At 49.2% G+C, this 18,629-nt stretch overlaps 1 protein-coding gene across 2 annotated transcripts in view; it reads right to left on the bottom strand.

The window, feature by feature from the left end:
- ABCB10 (ATP binding cassette subfamily B member 10) overlaps nt 1–13,466 on the bottom strand; it is a 32,764-nt gene extending 19,298 nt beyond the window's left edge. For both annotated transcript variants that reach the window (XM_079899216.1, XM_079899217.1), the window contains exons 1-4: nt 12,879–13,466; nt 5,429–5,629; nt 4,453–4,655; nt 598–732 (exon numbers count right to left, since the gene is read on the bottom strand). In XM_079899216.1, the coding sequence (XP_079755342.1) occupies nt 598–732; nt 4,453–4,655; nt 5,429–5,629; nt 12,879–13,374 (1,035 nt within the window). In that variant the 5' untranslated portion in view covers nt 13,375–13,466. The remainder of the gene's footprint in view (nt 1–597; nt 733–4,452; nt 4,656–5,428; nt 5,630–12,878) is intronic.
- Nucleotides 13,467–18,629: the final 5,163 nt, after the last annotated feature.

Genomic DNA, 18,629 nt, shown 5'->3' with positions numbered 1-18,629 from the left:
TATTTATACATAGACACATCATATATATAGGTAGATAAAGAGATAAATGGGAAGGTAGGTAGATAGATAAAGACATATATTTTACGTAGTGAAAAAGACAGATGAAAAGGATAGACTCCAAAATGTTAATAACATTCATTCTGAGAGCTAGAATTATGCATGTTATTTTTTCTCTTTATAGTCTCAAAATTTTAGTTTCATAAATATGCATGGTTTTGTAACATGAAAATATAAGTTATTTTTAATTTTTAAAAAAGACAATACTGGATAGCATTACAAAGCTACCCTTATTCATTAATGAAGGACAGAGTATCATCCAGAAACTATTTTCAGAATATAATTAGCTTTTTCGTCCTATAAGAAATAGTGACAGTAAGAAGTTCACACAATGTACAGTCAAGTGGGCTCAACGCTGAGGTGTGGGTACTAATCTAGTCTAGAAGGCAGAGTACTTTGTGTTGCTAAGATCCGGGGGGCTAATGTAAGGAAAAGGAAGTACTTTTTTGAAAAGCTTCAGCACATCCCTTAGGGTCTGCCCACCGATACCCTGGCTCTGAGTTCATTCAAGTGGAGACCACACCAGGGAGGGGCCTTTACCTGAGTGGCTTGTGCCAGGGAGTCCTGAGTGACTTTGGTCAGTTTCCGTAGGTATCGGCCATAAAGCACAGCAAGGATGGATATTGGAGGCACCACACTCAAAACAAAAGTGGCCAGATTAGGGGAGACAAAAAACTGTCAAAAACAAAAGCCAAAAGGTATTGTGTTACACAGAGTAGCAAGACATTCTCACTGCCCGCTCTAAGTGTGTGCGTGTGTTGAAATTAACAGGCAGGCTTAAAGGTTGCTGTCTCAAAATCGTACATCCAGTTTTGGTAGAACTTTTCAAACATTTTCAATCTTCACAAAGCCCCATGAATATTCAGCCTGCCACACAGGAGTGACGCGACAGAGAGCTGCTGAAGCAAGGGTGGGGCTCTTTTACCCTCCACTGCTGCACCACTACTGACACAACGCAGGACCAGTGCTGTGTAAATCAGGCCACGCTGTTCACCGACAGAGAAGGGGGGCAGGATGTGAGCAGAGGAAGGAGGCCGCCTTCTGCTCCACGCTGGCCAGACCTCACCAGGAGTTCTGCATTCAGGTCCAGATCAAGGGCTCTGAACAACCTGAGCAATATCTCACTGAAATGACTCAGGTGGCAGCAAGACCAAAAATACCCACATCATATGACAGAGTTGAAAGAGGACTTGGCAGGGGGTGTAACAACCAAGTTAGAGCTGTTTCCGCGGCTCAGAGGACTGGAATCGCAGTCGGATGGATCTAGACTCAACAAAAGGAGGAGTCTCCTAACAACTGGAGTTGCTCGAAGGGGAAGTTAACACAGTGGGGTTTTCCCGTAGCCAACCCTGCAATTAGGTGATTGTATTTTAAATGGTACTAGCATTTCTTCGACAAATTATTAATTATAAAATAGTATCATCAGTACAAGGCTCTCCTAAAATGCTGAGGAAAAGCTGCAGACTGAAATGTAAAGTAAAGGACGAAGCACGCAATCATTCACTTATTTACTCATTGGTTGCCTAATGCCGTCATGCAGCGAACACTATTCTAGGCACCTGGGAGATAACTGACCCACATGGAGCTTCATCCAAGGGGACAGCAAAGATGAGAGTCGGAGAGCAAACAGGTAAGAGAGAGAGAGAGAGAAACCACAGGGACATGTGGTCTTGGAAGAGCAAGTACACAGAGGCCCTGAGGCAGCAATGAGCTCAGCACCTTGATCCATGGGACGACCCACCCTGAGCAGACAAGCAGACGCTGGGATGGCAGTGGCCACAGGACACATGCAGGGGCAGCGAGGCACCCAGGCAGGTCTCAGCACAGCCCAAGCAAGCCCTCTGCACGGGGGGCAGGAGCATCCCTCGGTGCCCCCCAGGCCCTGGGGACGGGCTCAGAACCCTCCCTCCCCGTGCTCCGGTTCCACGCTTAGAAATATCCTTCTGAAGAATATTGCAGGGTGCTGTCATACAAGGAGCGCTGGAGTATCAGGACACACATCTTAACGGTGGGAGGGAGACCCCCGAACGTAAATTACCAAACTGGCAGTATGGTACAGACATCATTAGGTTCTTGGGAGCAGGCTTACCATAGTCAGGTCCAGGGAGCCCATGAGAAACAAAGCACACTTCTGTTCCTCCAGAGCTAAAGGCCAGGTCCCAGGGGATGCCCCCTTATGAGGCCCTGCTATGAGCTGAGTGTTTGTGTCCCCCCCAGATTCATATGCCTTAAGCCCCAATGGGGCTGGACTTGGAGATGGAGCCTCTAAGGAAGGAGTTAAGGCAAAATGAGGTTATAAGGGCGGGGGCCCTGATCTGATAGGATTCGGGTCCTTAAAAGAGGAGACACCAGCGAGTCAGCTCTCTCCCCACAAGCACGGAGGACAGGCCTTGTGAGCGGAGCACACAGCGAGAGCATGGCTGCCCACAAGACAAGAGAAGAGGGAATGAACCTACGTTGTCAGCACCTTGATCTGGGACTCCCAGACTCCAGAACCACGGGAAATAAACTTCCGTTGTTTGAGCCCCCAGATGTGGTACTTTGCTATGCAGCTCAAGGTACTAAGGCTCCCTCCCTCTGATGAGCCACCTGCCCTACACTGGGACTCTCTTCACCTGCTACAAAAAGAGGTTCCCAGCTCTTCCTGAGCCCTGGACTATTAGTATCTGGAAATGGTGCTTTAGTTCAGGAGGGCCCTTTCCCAGAGTTTTGCTTCTCTCTTGGCTGGGCATACATAAGATTTCAAAGCTGTCTTCCACTCTGTATGTCAGATCTTACAGGCTCAACATATCCTTCTGCTCTGGACTGAATGCCCTGTGGGACACAGGACAGAAACCCAAGCTTTTCCACCTGTGAGAAAAGATCAGTCACCGTCCTCATTCTAGGGGTCTAGAACTATGCTAAGATGACAGCCTCTCACAGCTACTGAGCACCTGAAATGTGGCCAGTGTGCTGGGGAACTAAACCTTACATTTTATTTAGTTTTAATTAAAATTTAAATTTAAAAACTGATTCCATTTCTATTTAGTTATTGGTAAAGTTTTAAGAATGTCTGGGAATTTGGGTATGTTAATATACTTTTTCAACCACAAATTTTATGAAATCTAAATACAGATCAGGTATTCCCAATGAAAATTTAGCATCCAGATTTAAGTGTTCCGTAAGTATAAAATACACACTATATTTTGGGGGCTTCCCTGGTGGCGCAGTGGTTAAGAATCCGCCTGCCAATGCAGGGGACAAGGGTCTGAGCCCTGGTCCGGGAAGATCCCACATGCCGTGGAGCAGCTAAGCCCGTGTGCCACAACTACTGAGCCTGCGCTCTAGAGCCCGTGAGCCACAACTGCTGAGCCCGCGAGCCACAACTACTGAAGCCCGCGTGCCTAGAGCCCATGCTCCGCAACAAGAGAAGCCACCGCCATGAGAAGCCCGTGCACCGCAATGAAGAGTAGCCCCCGCTCGCTGCAACTACCTGCACTAAGCAACTAAGACCCCAAAATAAATAAATTTATAAAAGAAAACACACTATATTTTGAAATCTTAATATGAAAAAATAATTTGAAATATCTAACAATTTTTATATTAAACACATGTTGAATTGATAATATTGTTTATATTAAGTAAAATTATTAAGATTAATCTCACCTCACCTTTCTTTTCGCTTTTTTTCTTTTTTTAATTTTTTTTGGCCACACCACGCAGCTTGTAAGATTTTAGTACCAGTTCCCCAACCAGGGATTGAACCCGGGCCCACAGCAGTGAAAGTGCGGAGTCTTAACCACTGGACCGCCAGGTAATTCCCTCTTTTTGCTTTTTAAAACGTGGCTACTAGAAAATGTACACTGGCACACGTGGCCTGCACTACATTTCTACCGGGCAGCCGCGCAGGTCTGAAGAGACCACTGGTGTGAAGAAGGGAGCTGGGCTCAAGCCCCCAGCTAAGGAAGGGACACGGGCCTGGTGGAGTGGGCTCCCCTAAGGGAGGGCAGAGCTGCCTGCGTGCAGGAGGGGACCTGCTCCTGATAGGAGGAGGAGAGGAAACGAGGCCTCCATCCCATCCAGACGGCAGTGGCAGCTTCCTGCCTTTGGGGACGGAACTGACACCCCTCCTCTGACCCACACTCAGGACCCGAGGGCCCTCCCACTACTTTCACACGTTCTCGGAAAACCCAGGCAACAAGGTAAGTTTTTCTAAATGCCAACGGTCCGTTCTCCAGACAGGAATTCATGGCGGAGAAGTGAAGGCTTAGGTGCCACCAAGGAAGCAGCTGCTCCAGGTCCCCGCGGCCTCTGCGACAGTGATGAGAACAGCTCAACGGAGCGCACCTCACGCCTGAGAAGAGGGCGCGGGCCGCGCCCCGGCCGCAGGGCGCCCCGGCAGCCGGGCCGACATACCATCATGCCAATGCCAATGGAAGCCTGGGCTACGGCCCTGAGCCCGTCCGAGAGGTTCTCGGTCACCGACCGCCCCAGCAGGGCCGCGTCCGAGGACAGGCGGTTGATCAGCTCTCCGGTGCGCGTCTTGTCAAAGAAAGCGACCTCCTGCCTCAGAACCGAGGAAAAGAGCGAAGCTCTCAACCTATTCACGATGCGCTGACCTGCAAGGCAAAGAGCAGTGGCGTCGGCTTGGGCTCAGCCGCTAACACGCAGCCGCGCGGCCCGAGGTCGGCGCCTCTTCTGAGCCGCAGCCCCGGAGGCCTGTCTGCGCCGGCTCGGGTGCGGTGGGAGCCCGGGCGCACTGATCGGCACGCGCTGCTGACCAGCACCGATCTCCTCTCGGTGCCCACAGCCCGAGGATGCCGAGAACAGGATACAGTAGTAAACGGAATGTGACCAAGAGACTTTCGTAAAGTATAACTTACAGAGAAGTTTTACGACCTTAACTTCTCAAAAGCTAATTTTGCTTCTCCTTCGCAATCCTTTCCTGGATTTAACTTCGAATGGCAAGAACTGGTTACTTATCTACAGAGTATTTCATCAGCTAAATGGCCAGCAACCGACTTGGAGTCGGGTGTGCCGGGCTCTAGCGTCACTGTGGTGTCACCGCCTACTAACAAGCAGGCCTCACAGTGACAGCGACCACTATCGCCCGGCTCCGCCTGCAGGGGCGGCACAGCGCGGGGCACGGCTCGGCTTCTGCGGCCGCCTCACTCAAACCTCCCGGAAGGCACACAGGCGACTGCGCTCCAATTCACGGGAGAGGCAGGTTGAGCACAGAGCACATGATCTACAACAATCCCCAGCCCCGTGTTGGCCCTGTCCCCCACGCGGTGGAGGAAGAGAGGACAACATGGGGGCCGGAGCACAGGGAACCCACGAGATCCGCCCCCCAACCCCCACCCCATGTGGCCCAGGAGGTGGGTCGTGGCACCTGACGTCTGCATGAGGTAGACGCGGACGGCGTTGGCCGCGGCGCCGCACAGGAACACGCCGCCGAGCGCCAGGCAGAGGCGGGTCAGGCTGGAGCTGTAGTCCGCAGAGGGGTTTGTGTAAATGACGTCGATTATCTTCCCCAGGAAGAAGGGGGCGGACATGGTGATGACACTGGACACCGTCAGAAACCCAACTGCAGCTGGAAAACACAAGCAACTCTCCAGTTCATCGGTGCCTCGGCCAAGGGGCAGGGTGCTGAGTTCATCACGCTTCTTTCCCGAATAAACTTTTCAGAGCATGTGATGCTCTCAGATGCCGGGAGTCTCCTCCCTTTAGCTCCTGGACCCCTGACTAAAGGGAAGAACCGAGTAGTTTCTGGGGCCAGATCAGGCAGGATGACTGTAAGGGCACTGATCGTCCCCAAGTACCCAGACAAGACGGCTTTTGCTTTACCCTGGTTTGCTGCTCTCTTCTTCCTCAGGAGTAACTGACAGCTAACCACAAAAATCCGTTCTGGCCTCCCTCCCGAGATGATATTTTTCCTACATTCGTGCTATACACTGTTATTTCCTGGCATCTAACTGTATCTTAGCTTGAAGATCAAACTATGCAGGTAAAGCTCTTGATTATGTCTAATATTTCAAAACACTTGAACCTTTGGAAAGCAGTTATGGGCAGCCATTACACATGTGATACGTTCCTTCTTAATATTATTGCTCTGGGAGATAAAGTACCAGAGTATGAGCATGATAATAAAACATGTAAGAACACAACTGTTCACACGCCTTAAAAACAAAAAAGACACAGGGCACAGTATCTTTTCAGAAAAGAAAATATCGAGAAAATCCAATTAGGAACAACATGTATCAGATAACAACATTCCTAATAAGAGGAATGCATATTTACACTACACTTTCATCTAATGACTGGCAAAGATCAAAGAATTTGACAGCATGGTGTTGGTAAAGCTGTGGGAAAGGAAGCATTTACACTGCTAGTGGGTGTGCAAACTGGTACAGTTGCAACGGCAGAGCGATGTGATCTTATCAGTCAAAACATAAATGCACATTCCCTTTCATCCACCAATTCTAGCTCTAAGATTCTAACTTACAGATACATTCCCATATGTGTATGCAAAAAATGTACACTCAAGGGTGTTCATTATGACATTGCTTATCCCAGCAAAAGATTCAAAATATCCTGAACGTTCATTAATGGAGAAAAGTTAAATCAATTATGGAGCATTTATTTTATAAATATTATGCAGTCGTTAAAAAGAACGAGGTGAGTCTATAGGAAGAGACATGAAGCCATCCACCAAGATACACTGTTAGTGAAAAAGCCCAGGACACAGATGTTAACATCTGTGGCACTTTTTTGCTTATTGATTTTCAAGCTCATGAATGCACAGAATATCTCCAGGAGAGTAGCAAGAAACAAGTAACAGAGGTTCCTTCTGAAGAGTGGCATCAAGTGACTGGGGCAGGGCGCGTGCCACTGTGCACCTTCTGAGTTTGGTCCCGCTTGGGGCCCAGCTAGCTCCATCACTGGAGAATCAATGGCGAGAACCCCAAGTGGACACAATGAGGGTTGAGCCCTGGGGAATGGGCGCTGCCAACACCCTGCAAACAGCTTCTCTATCTGTGTCTTGCCTAATGCTCACACTTCAGTGAAAGGCTTTACTTTCACGAAACCTTAATAAAAAGAATAGAGAACGAACTCAGTGTGAACCGGTTGTTCAGTTGGCAAACAGAGCTCTAGGAGGAATGTGAGCCTGACTTAAGTCGGGAACATTGCACACACTCTCTCCCCTCCTGGGGGTCTTCTAATGGCCTCCCCTCAAGGAGGTCTGCTCTGCAGTCCTATCTGTTAATACAGACCCAAACACAGCAGCCTCGCCCTCCGTTCTCCTCCCAGCACTTCCCAACGCTTCACTTGTCTACTGTCTCTCTCCAGTAGGATAAAAGATTTCTGTCTGTTTTGTTCACTGTTGTATCCCCACTGCCTACAGGGACAGGTATATAGGAAAAGCTCAATAAATATTTGTTGGATGAATGAACAAATAAACTGAACTTTGGCAAAGGAGGCATGAAAGCGTATCAGAGTTCGACAACAGCCTAAAGAGAATCGTACGATCTGGTGGCTCAGGAAGTCCGTGTGTGGCAATGACTCCTTTACCAGAGCCAGAAAGCCCATGTGACTGGCTGAAAACCCCTTTTATCACAACCGAACTGCATAACGTGAACCTGGCCAAGGGCCATTTCCTTCTGCTTTAAGACCCGGGGTCTTGTTTCAAATCGCTGTGTTCCTGATGACAGTGCTCAGAGGGACCGGAAGCCCGAAGGGTGTAGGAGGCAAGTGTAGCTCGGGTTCTGCAGGGCACGGTCGTGGCAAACGGGCTGCTCCAGAAAGCAGTGGCCTGGCGAGCCGGGGGTTAACCCGAAAGGCCTGTTTCATCTGTCATCAGCAGCCAGCTTCTCTGGTCTGTTTCTTCCCTTTGGCAAATACTTCAGTAAGTGTAATGTATGCAGAGTGCCATCAAGGTCCATCTCTCCCTCCCGCCTCTAGTTTTCAAACTCAAAGCTACAACTCCGAAATAAGAACCTGTATCTCATGAACACACACTAGTTCTTACACAGTAATGATAATGATTACAAAGAGAAAGGAATTGGGCTGAATCAAAATTCGTTCCAGGATCTCCCCTCTCTTTCCTTTTAATTAAAAAAACAAAAACAAAGAACGATTGACAGCTTGTCTTATTGCCATTTGCCTCTTTCTTCTACAAGTTGAATGTATACAAAAGTTAAATTTTTTTTTCCGCATTGGGTGGGCTGGATTCCTGTTAATTAAGGTTTTACTACATAGCACCATCTCGGACATTCATGAATCATGTAGATTTGCGCCACAGCTATCATCTCTGATTCCTCCCCAAACCCGACAAGCCAAGTATACCATAATCCTTCTGGAAACTCTTCCCCACCTTTTCTCCATGGTTAAGCATCTTGCTTGTTCCTATCCTTGCTTGACGGGTCCCAAGCAACTGTCATCTGTCTCTTGACAGGTATCTTCAAGTATCTTTCCGTTACCCTCATTCTACTGCATCACAGCGTTCAAAGAATAAGAGAAATCTCCTCCAAAAGAAAGGGGATGGAAAACCTGAAACAGAGGCTGTTGGGAGAAGGGCTGTGGCCGGTAGACAGCTCCTGGATGGACAGGTCTGGGGGGCGGAGGAGGCTCTCAAGCATGTCTATCACCACTGGATACGGGACAGATCTTTTAATGACTCGTCTGCTCACTGTGCTGGGCAGGTGCAGCTACCCCCGTGTCACTCAAGTACTAAGGCACCAACCACCCACCACTCTCTGAAGCGTTTGATATGCACTCTCTCCAACAATGCTTTTATCACCCTCATTTTTGTTTCCAGAGAGGAAAGTCAAGCACAGAGAGGTGAGGGAGCTTGCCCAAGGTCACCCAGTTCATACACTGAAGAACCACATTCTGAGACAAAGTTTGTCTTCTTCGTCTTCTCACATTCCAAGCCAAGAACACAGCAGGGGCCTCGCCTGCGGGTGAGGGCAGCCAGGGAGCAGGAAGGCTGCAGGATAAAGCTGGAACAGGGACTCTGGTGCAGAGAAGTACTGAGAAATAAAGTGGAGGCATACTAGGCTCCGGGTTCTAAAGTAGAACTGGGACTCTGCAGCAAGGCAGGGCTAAAAGAGCCTCGGGCTGGGGAGTGAGACAGTCAGATTTGCATTTTACATGATCCACTCTGGCAGCAGAGTGAAAAGAAAGGACCTGAGGCTCCCCTGATCCAGGTGAGAGGGGAACTGGGGTGAAACGGGGAGGGGCAGAGGGGATACGGACAGTGACAAGGACTGCAGATATTTTTAAGAACTAGATTCTACAGGAGCTGAGAATTTCAGATTTGGGAAGCATGTTGGGAAGGTCAGTTCTGAAGTTGGGACTGACAGGGTCTGCCATCTAGCTGTTTGACCTTGAGTGGGTCACTCAAACTCTCTGTGCCTCAGTTTCTTCATCTGTCAAATAGCAATAAAAAGAACCCCTCCCTCACAGAAATGTTGTGAGGAGAAATTACACACACACACACACACACACACACACACACACACACACACACGTAAAGCCTCGGGCCCAGTGCCCAGTACCTAGTAAACAGTAAGTATCCGCTATTATCTATATTACAGCTGTCACCGCAAGGCGTCAGGAATGACCCGTGTCCCTGCCAGCAGCTCCACTCTCTGACGGGTGGGACAGAGGAGGAAAGGAGCTTTCTGTGTCTACAGGGAACAAAGGAGTAGAGGCCCGGTGCAGGTTGGAGGCTGAGCTAGCCTGGCATCTAGCTAAGCTGGCCAGGGCAGGAGGTGAAGGGGGCTGACAGCCAGCAGGAAGCGGAGGGTGAGGAAGCCTCGCAGGCTCGTGGAGTGACCTGGAGAACAAAGGTCTGGGCAAGGCCAGAGCGTCGGGTGCTCCTGTCCAGCAGACACGCGACGGGCGCCGCCCACAGAACTTAAAATCTTCTAGCTGCCACATTTAAAAGAAACTGGTAAAATTAATTTTAATACTGTATTTTATTTGTATATTTGGATCCAATATATCCAAAATATTAATCAACATGCGATGAACATTAAAAAGTAAAGAAAGTTCACAATTCTTTTTCCATACTAAGTCCTTTCAAAATCTGGCGTGTATTTCCGTCTTGAATCAACTCTGACTAGCACATTTCGCAGCACAGATACAGAATGTTCATGTTTTCTCTGCAACGTGGTACTTCCGTAGGGCTTTCTGGAGCAGTCTCCATTGCGGAGGCTCAGCCTCACTGTCCCACCAGTGCTGTCCTTGTCAGACCCTCTGTCCCGACTTGGGCTGCAGGAAACATGCTTCGCCCTCTCCTTGCTTACCGCACCCACTGGTTTCACCACTCTGTTCATTTTGGTCACGTCACGGTCTATCTCCATAAAATGTAACTACAAATGCAGCAAAAGCTCCTGGCGGGCATCAGGTTCTGAGAACTGTCCTCTTCTCAAACCACACAGGCCCTTATCAGTGTTTAAGTGAACACCCTGGGGGTGGAGGGCTGGACGTGCACCTGCCACATCTGACCAGGGGCCTGCCTGCAAAGCGTGAGCAAGACAAGCTCCCCTGCTGCACCGGGCCCGCCGCACAGAGACCCTCCATCGGCATCTCACGGCTCCCTCCTAACTCCCAACCCCACGCACCGCGCAGCCTGTCTCTAACTCCCTGGGAGCCCCAGCAGCCGCTTCTATCTGCCAGGCCCAGCAGGACGGCTCTGACCAGTTACCTCTTATCCCATCAGCCCACAGGGGCTCCGCAGTGAGCTCCTCCATCTTTTAAGACTCCTGTGACCAAGGTGATAAGACGAAGAATTATCAGTGAAAAAAGACTGCGGAGCGACCTTGTAGGCCACAGCTGTTGGAAGATATCTGCAAATTCCTACATAAAGTGAGACACAGGGAGGAGGGGCCGCGGAGAGCATCGAGGACTGTGGTTCCTTTAGAAGAGAAATGTAAATGACTGTTCTCAGCAGACACCTGTAAACATTTCAAATGGCGGACCCTGTTTTTAAAGTTTCTGACACAAATCACTTAAGACCAAAGTTTTCTGGTCACACAGTTCAGGCAGCATGCTCACCAAACTACTGAACACAGATGAAAACACTGTTATTCAAACGTACAGCGGAATTTTTGAAAAAGGATTTTTGTATTCCTTTTCCTAAAAATTAACAAATTAACATTGTAATTCCTTCTCTTCAACTCAGCTGTTTTTGGCCTCTTGATTTAAAAGTACACACACATACACACACACACACACACACACACACACACACACACACACACACACACACACACACACACACAGGCTAAGGACTAGACACAGAAAGAGGAGGCAGACACAGCCCCTTTCCCAAGCAGCTCACAGGCCAGTGAGACCTCCTAGCCTCAAAATTTTCTTTTAAAAGAGGAAAAAGGAAAAAAACTTTATTTCCATAAAAATACACGCACAACCAACTGAGCGATGAGATAGTTCTCTTTATACCTCAGTAATACCAAGAAGCCCCCTAAACTGTAACAGTCAGTGAGAGGTATAAATGTTCCCACTCTACTGCCCTCCTCCACGGCACCAACCTACCCTACATCACAAATAGCTCTCTAGGACTATCCTTCCTAAAGCGATGGACTTGTAACAAAAAAAGGTGGGATTCTCTCCTCTTTCAAGCCTAAGAACCTCACAAGCCCTCATTGCAAGCCCTCATCACATGTGCAGTTTCATCTCCAGTCACATATCTTTTCATCAATGTTTCTTCCCCACTAAGCTGCAAGCCCCAGCAGGAGCGGGAACCATGCTTCTTCCTGCTCATCAGTGGAACCCAAGGGCCTAGCACACAATGAGACTCAATATTTATTAAAGAAACGAAGACTTGGAGAAGTCTCAAAACCTTTGAGATCTTACAAGGCCCTTGCATTTAAACATTTCTCCATTTATGGCTAAAATGACAAGCTATACAAAAATCTGTTTATCTGGATTTTGTTTCTAAAGATATTCTTTTTTTTTTTTTTTGCGGTACGCGGGCCTCTCACTGTTGTGGCCTCTCGCGTTGCGGAGCACAGGCTCCGGACGCGCAGGCTCAGCGGCCATGGCTCACGGGCCCAGCCGCTCCGCGGCATGTAGGGATCTTCCTGGACCGGGGCACGAACCCGTGTCCCCTACATCGGCAGGGGGACTCTCAACCACTGCGCCACCAGGGAAGCCCTAAAAATATTCATTTTGATTTCTTTTTAAAAATTACTTAATTATGATTTAGTTGGGTTATGAGTCACAGTTTCTCAACACTTCTGGAGTTTACAGATCACTGATCACGACCAGTGTTGACTCTTCTGATAAGAACTTAGTAACTTCCTGCCTACCACCCAGGAGACAAAAGCAGGGGACAAACCTGAAAAGTTTACACTGCTTTGCTTCACAGAGTAAAAATATTGTTGGCTGCTTAATAAACTTGCCTGAAGCACGCACATATGACAACATTGGTTTATTTGGGGCTAGGATTAATTTTACAAAGATACGGGGAAAAAACCCAGGTCATTCTGAGAACGCCAGCAAAGTAAAAACGGAACAGACCCGAAAACTGCAACACTGAGATGCTACCCCATTTGTATAATATGTATCAAGATAAGAAAACAAACATTAGCGCTGGGAGCAGATTCCCGGCGGGCCTGCCGGCTCCACACCGCTACAGCAGGCGCGCTCTGTCCGCGCTCCAGGTGGGGACGCCCAGGTAGAGGCACCCCGTCCTCCGCACCGTTTCCAGTGGCCCCGGGTCCCCCTGCCGCCACCGCAGTGCCCCTCTCGGCGGCCCCGGACCTCGCGTGTGTAAGGTCGCGGTGACCGCGGGGAGGGGACGGGGGCCCTACCTGCCAGCCTCCGGCGCTCGGGCTGCGCCAGCCTTAGGAGCTTCTGGGCCTCCGAGCGCCCGGCAGCCACGGGCCGCTGCAGCGGGTCGTGTCCGGGGGTCGCCGCGGCCGCAGGCAAGGCCGGCTCGCGCAGCCAAGCCTCGCCCCCGGCCCGCGCGACCGCCGCTGGGCCACCGGGGAGCGCGGCGCGCGGGAGCCGGGGGACGCCGGGCCCGGCGAGCGCCCCGCACCTGGAGGGCCCGGAGGGCCGCGTCCACAGCGCCAGGAGCCGCGCCAGGCCCGCGCCGCCCGCGGGGCTGCCGGGACCCCCGCCCGGGCAGCGGCCCGCCCGGCACCGCGGGGCTCGCGCGGCTTCGCCACCCTCGAGGAGCGATGGCCCCGAGTCCCCAAGCCGCGCCGGCGCCAGGAGCGTCGGCGGCGGCCGGGTCCCGGGGGCGCGGGCGGCTGGGCCCCGCCTCAGGAGCAGCCGCAGCGGCCAGGCCGGGGGGCCGCGCATGGCGCCGCCTCCGAACCTTGCGCCTCGGTCCGCAGCCTCTCCTGTGCTCGCCGCCGCCGCTCGCCGGCTTGGACCCCCGCCCCGACGCCCGCCCCATCCCGGCCCGCGCGGCCCCGCCCCGGGGCGGCTAGCCCGGCCCCGACCACCCCCGGGCGCCCCGGCCCGCAGCGCCCCCCACCGGGCAGCCCAGCGATTGGCGCGCCGCCGGAGCCGCAGTGGCTGAGGCGGAAGAAAGCGCCGCGCGCCGCTACGCCTGCGCACTGCCGCGCGGGGAGCAGTTTCGCCCTCCTCTGCCCCTCCGGAAGAACCTGGGAGCGGCGCGGGCCCTTTCTCACGCCCGCGCACGGCGGAGCGCGCAGGCGCGATCACACGGGCCCGGCGCCTGAAAGAGGAGAGCGGACAGCGCGCTGCGGCAGTGCGCGGGCCTGGGGACCGCTGTGCGGGACGGGCTTGGCGGTGAGTGAAACTTGGGTCTCTGAGAGGGAAGGGGTCATCTCTTAACGTGGACAGACGTGCGGGAGCGGACGTGGCCCGGGCGCGCCGGCCGCTCCGAGTAAGGCCGGGCAGAACGCGCAGTGTTTTAATACCCGAGCGCGGAAAGGAGGAGGGGAGGGTCTAAACCCACTGGGACGCGGAGACTTCACGGCAGGGTGTCTGTACCCCGGGGCCTGGTCCTTATCTAAGAGTCGTGGTTCGGGAAGGTGGATAGCTTTTTGTTGACTCGTCAGTATTTTAAACGCCGGGACTCGGGTGAGGCCAGTGAGAGGCAATTGCCTCAGTTGCAGTATTTATGGATTCGAAAAAAAAAGTCAATAATCAAGGTAAGTATTTTAGTTAAAAAATTTTTAAAGGCCAAAATTAATGCAAAAAACCCCATAATGAACAATATATCAAAATATCAAATGCAGGATCTGCCCCCGCACTTGTACGAGCCCACCTCTCTCTCCTCACCTTGATCCCAGCCCTGGAAGCTTTATTTCCAAAACCAAGCAGTTAGCAGCTTTATTTGCCAATTTGTTTGTTTAATTTTTTTGCGTTAAAATACCGTTTATCTTGATTACTGGGGCTATTTAGGGTTCCCCTAAATTTTGCCCCTAGGAGAGTGCCTCACTTACCGCCCCCTACTTGGGGCCCTGGTAGATAAAGACTGTAGGACTTTTGAGGAGAAGTACCCATAATGGAAAGATAATGCGGGATTAAATCGCTCTCTAAATGCCCCTGTGAAGACAGCAGGAAGCATGCCATCCTCTAAATTCCAACCTCTGAGAGCCAGGGGGGCATGGAGTCCCCCCAGGTTACCTTAGGTCAGCCTCTCCCTGGTGTCTGCATTCTAGAATGCAAGCTCTGATTGAAGCTGACGCTGCTGATTTATGAGTAGGTATGTCCTACTGGGAAAGATTTTGTTAGGTGACTTCTGCAAACAAGAGAGATACGGTGCCTCATACCCCACATCATGTCAGAGAATGACCTTCTCCCAGTTGGAGAGAAAGTGACAATTTTAACTCAAATCTAATCTTCCTCTTCTTTTCTGTTTCCTACTTTCCAGAAAACTGCTGCTGATCGCTGGGGAGGGCAGGATTGGCCTTTGCTTTCTGCCTTCCCTGGAATGAAGTCCGCCAGGCCTTTTCAGCCAGCAATCTCTGGGGCCTGGAGTCAAAAGAAAAATACCTGAAGTGTAGCTGATGAAAAAACCAAAACTCTCTGTGTTGCTTGCATTTCTAACAGTCAGTTGATAATCTGAAAATTATCCCTGACAAAACTGTCATGCTTAAAAAAAAAAACAAAAAAACCCCACCCAGCTATCATATGATATTCAAGGCAAGAATTTTTTTATTTACTACCAAAGAATCTAAAGAAAACATCCGTGGCTCTTTAAAAAAAAAAATACAATGGGGGAATGGAGCAGGGAATAATAATTGGCTGAAAGCTCATCTGGACTTATATAGTCATCACACCAAAAAAAAAAAAAAGTGAAAGTGTGGCCTGCTCTAAATATATATATTCAATATATATTGGCAATTTTATATATATATATGTGTGTGTGTGTGTGTGTGTGTGTGTATTCCCATTTTAAAATAAGGATAACTTCTCACTGCCTTTTTAGAAGTTAGTATAAAATTCCTTGGCCACTGAAAAGGGCAAGAAATGCTCTAAGGTGACTTTGGGAAAGAAGGGGAAAAGCCACTTAGATGTGAGTGGATTAGTAGTACAAAATTCCTCAGGAAAGCAAGGAAAGGCTGCACATTAATTCTGAGACAACAAGCAGAAGTTCAGATGCTACCCACAGCGAGACAGAAAGGGCTCTCGGCAGAGGGGTGACTGAACCAAGTAGTAAAATCTGGCCCTTGGTGAATAGATGCTTAATAGGTTAGGCGGCCAGTAGGTGTCGAATTCAAAAAGGATGTCTTTTGGCTGAAACTTGAGATCAGTTGAGACTACTTCAGGAACAGCTCCACGTGTGGGTCCTTGTCAGTCTCAAAGGGCGACAAGGTGGACAACAGGAGGGGAGCCCCCTCGGAGCACAATAGCACGGGAAGCAGACAGAAGTCTCCCCGGCCTGCAGTCTGATCTGTGATCTAATGGGGGATCAGTTGACCCTTCTTAGTTCATTTCTTTTTCTCTGCAGCTTGCAGCTCGTCCTGTCAGGGACAGGGTGGCAGGGTGATGGCTGAAGGTGGAGCATACAGTTCAGTGAATCACAAACGAAAGGACTAGGATCCACATGGGGCAGAAGTGCTTTGTAAGTTCCTCTGAAATTAAGCTTTTGGTAAGTCATCCACCCTGTGCTTACAGCAAATGCCGATATGGCTCAGGCAGGCTGAATGCAATGTATGTAGAAGGTGTCAGCCTCTTTGGCTTTTACCTTGTCTTTCTCACCTTCTCCCAAAACATTCTAGAGAAAGGTTGTTATGGGTTAAATTGTGTCCCTCCGAAAAAGGTATGTTGAAATCCTAAACCCCAGTACTTCAGAATGGGATCTTACTTGGAAATAGAGTTATTGCAGATATAGTTCAGATGAGGTCATTTTGGAGATGGAGCAGGGTGTCCTTATAAGAAGGTGTCCATGTGAAGACAGAGACACACGGGGAAAATGCCACGTGATGACAAAGGCAGAGACGGCAGTTATACAGCTGCAAGCCAAGGAACACCAAAGATGGCCAACAAATCACCAGAAACTGCCAACAGGCAAGGAGGGATTCCCTACAGGTTTCAAAGGGAGCGTGGCCCTCCAAAACCTTGATTTCAGAATTCTACCCTCTAGAGCCATGAGACAATAAATTTGTTTTAACACCCAGTTTGTTTTTGTTTTATTAAGGTAGCTCTAGGAAAGTAGTACAAAGGTCAGTATCTCGTCTGATACTGCAACACATGCTCACTGTTTGTCCACTTACTCATGTTTGGCCAAAAAAGCAACTGAGTTATTCAGGCTACTTTATTTATTTATTTTTTAAAAATATTTATGTATTTATTTATTTGGTTGCACTGAGTCTTAGTTGTGGCACGTGGGCTCCTTAGTTGTGGCATGCAAACTCTTAGTTGCAGCATGCATGTGGGATCTAGTTCCCTGACAATGGATGGAACCCGGCCCCCCTGCACTGGGAGAACAGAGTCCTAACCACTGCACCACCAGGGAAGTCCCTATTCAGGCTACTTTAAATAGTCAGTTTGCAGATCACATCTGGTACAGTGCTTAACTTTATTATACCAAAAAGTATGTTCAGCAGCTATCCAGATTTCAGGCTACACAAAGAACCTTGCATGATCTAATGAAATGTAGCTCGGGACTGTTCCACAAAAGACAGCATAAATGAAACTAGACGGTGCACCTGATTCTATGCTCTTTATAACATTTAGGTATGGTATTATTTCTCATGTTAAGAGGCTGAGGTTGTACCCAGATATACAGAAAACGTACCCATACGCTATTACTCTTCTCATTCAGTTCTAGTTTCACCTCATGCTTAAAGATGCAAGGTTGACTGCAGGGTATATGATAACTGTATTTTTCAATCCAAAATATAAGATCTTAACACCATCATTCCCATTCCAATTTGTAGATTTTTAACTATAAAATTAGGTGCAGACCAAATAGAAAAATGGGCAAAGAAAATGAACAGGCACTTCACCCAAGAGGAAATTCAAATGGCTCAGACATATTAAAAAAAAGAAAAAAAAGGTGTTCTATCTAATTTATAATGAGACATGAAAATTAAAATGACAAGCAGATACCCTATTCCTTTAACAATTTAGTGATGATCAAAAAGTTCAACTATAGGGGCTTCCCTGGTGGCGCAGTGGTTGAGAGTCCGTCTGCCGATGCAGGGGACACGGGTTCGTGCCCCGGTCTGGGAAGATCCTGCGTGCCGCGGAGCGGCTGGGCCTGTGAGCCATGGCCGCTGAGCCTGCGTGTCCGGAGCCTGTGCTCCGCAACGGGAGAGACCACAACAGTGAGAGGCCCGCATACCGCAAAAAAAAAAAAAAAAAGTTCAACTATATTGTATTGATGAGAGTGAGGTATAAAAATAGGCAAGGCTGATGTAAATTGCCACAGTAGTTCTGGAAAGCTCTTATATCTATTAAAAATTTAAATGCATATATCCTTTGATCCTGCAGACGCCCCCAGGATTTTAAAAAATAGACTTTTATTTTCCTAGAGCAGTTTCATGTTCACAGCAAAATTGAGTGGAAAGTAGAGAGTTCCCATGGACCCCTTTTTCCTACACACAGCACAGCCCCCTAACCACCACACCCCCACCAGACGGGACATTTGTTACAATGGATGAACCTCCATTGATGCATCATCGTCACCCAGAGTCCATAGCATACATGAGGGTTCGCTCTTGCTGCTGTACATGCTGTGGATTTTAACAAGTGTATAATGACATGTGTCCACCGTAATAGTACCATAGAGAGTATTTTCAGTGCTCTGAAAATCCCCTGTGCTTTGCCTATTCATCCCTCCCTCCCTCCAACCCCCTACAACCACTGATCTTTTTACTGTCTCCATAGTTTTGCCTTTTCCAGAATTCCATGTAATATAGTTGGAATCATACAGCATGTAGCATTTCAGATTATCTTCTTTCACTTATAATATACATTTAAGTTTCCTCCATGACTTTTCATGGCTTGATAGTTCATTTCTTTTTATTATTGACTAATATTCCATTGCCTGGATGTACCACAGTTTATTAATCTATTCACCTAGTGAAGGACATCTTGGTTGCTTCCTAATTTTGACAGTTATGAATAAAGCT

This window comes from Stenella coeruleoalba (assembly GCF_951394435.1).
Source record: "Stenella coeruleoalba genome assembly, chromosome: 16".
NCBI classification, from domain to species: domain Eukaryota; kingdom Metazoa; phylum Chordata; class Mammalia; order Artiodactyla; family Delphinidae; genus Stenella; species Stenella coeruleoalba.
This window is presented reverse-complemented; position numbering and strand designations above follow the sequence as displayed.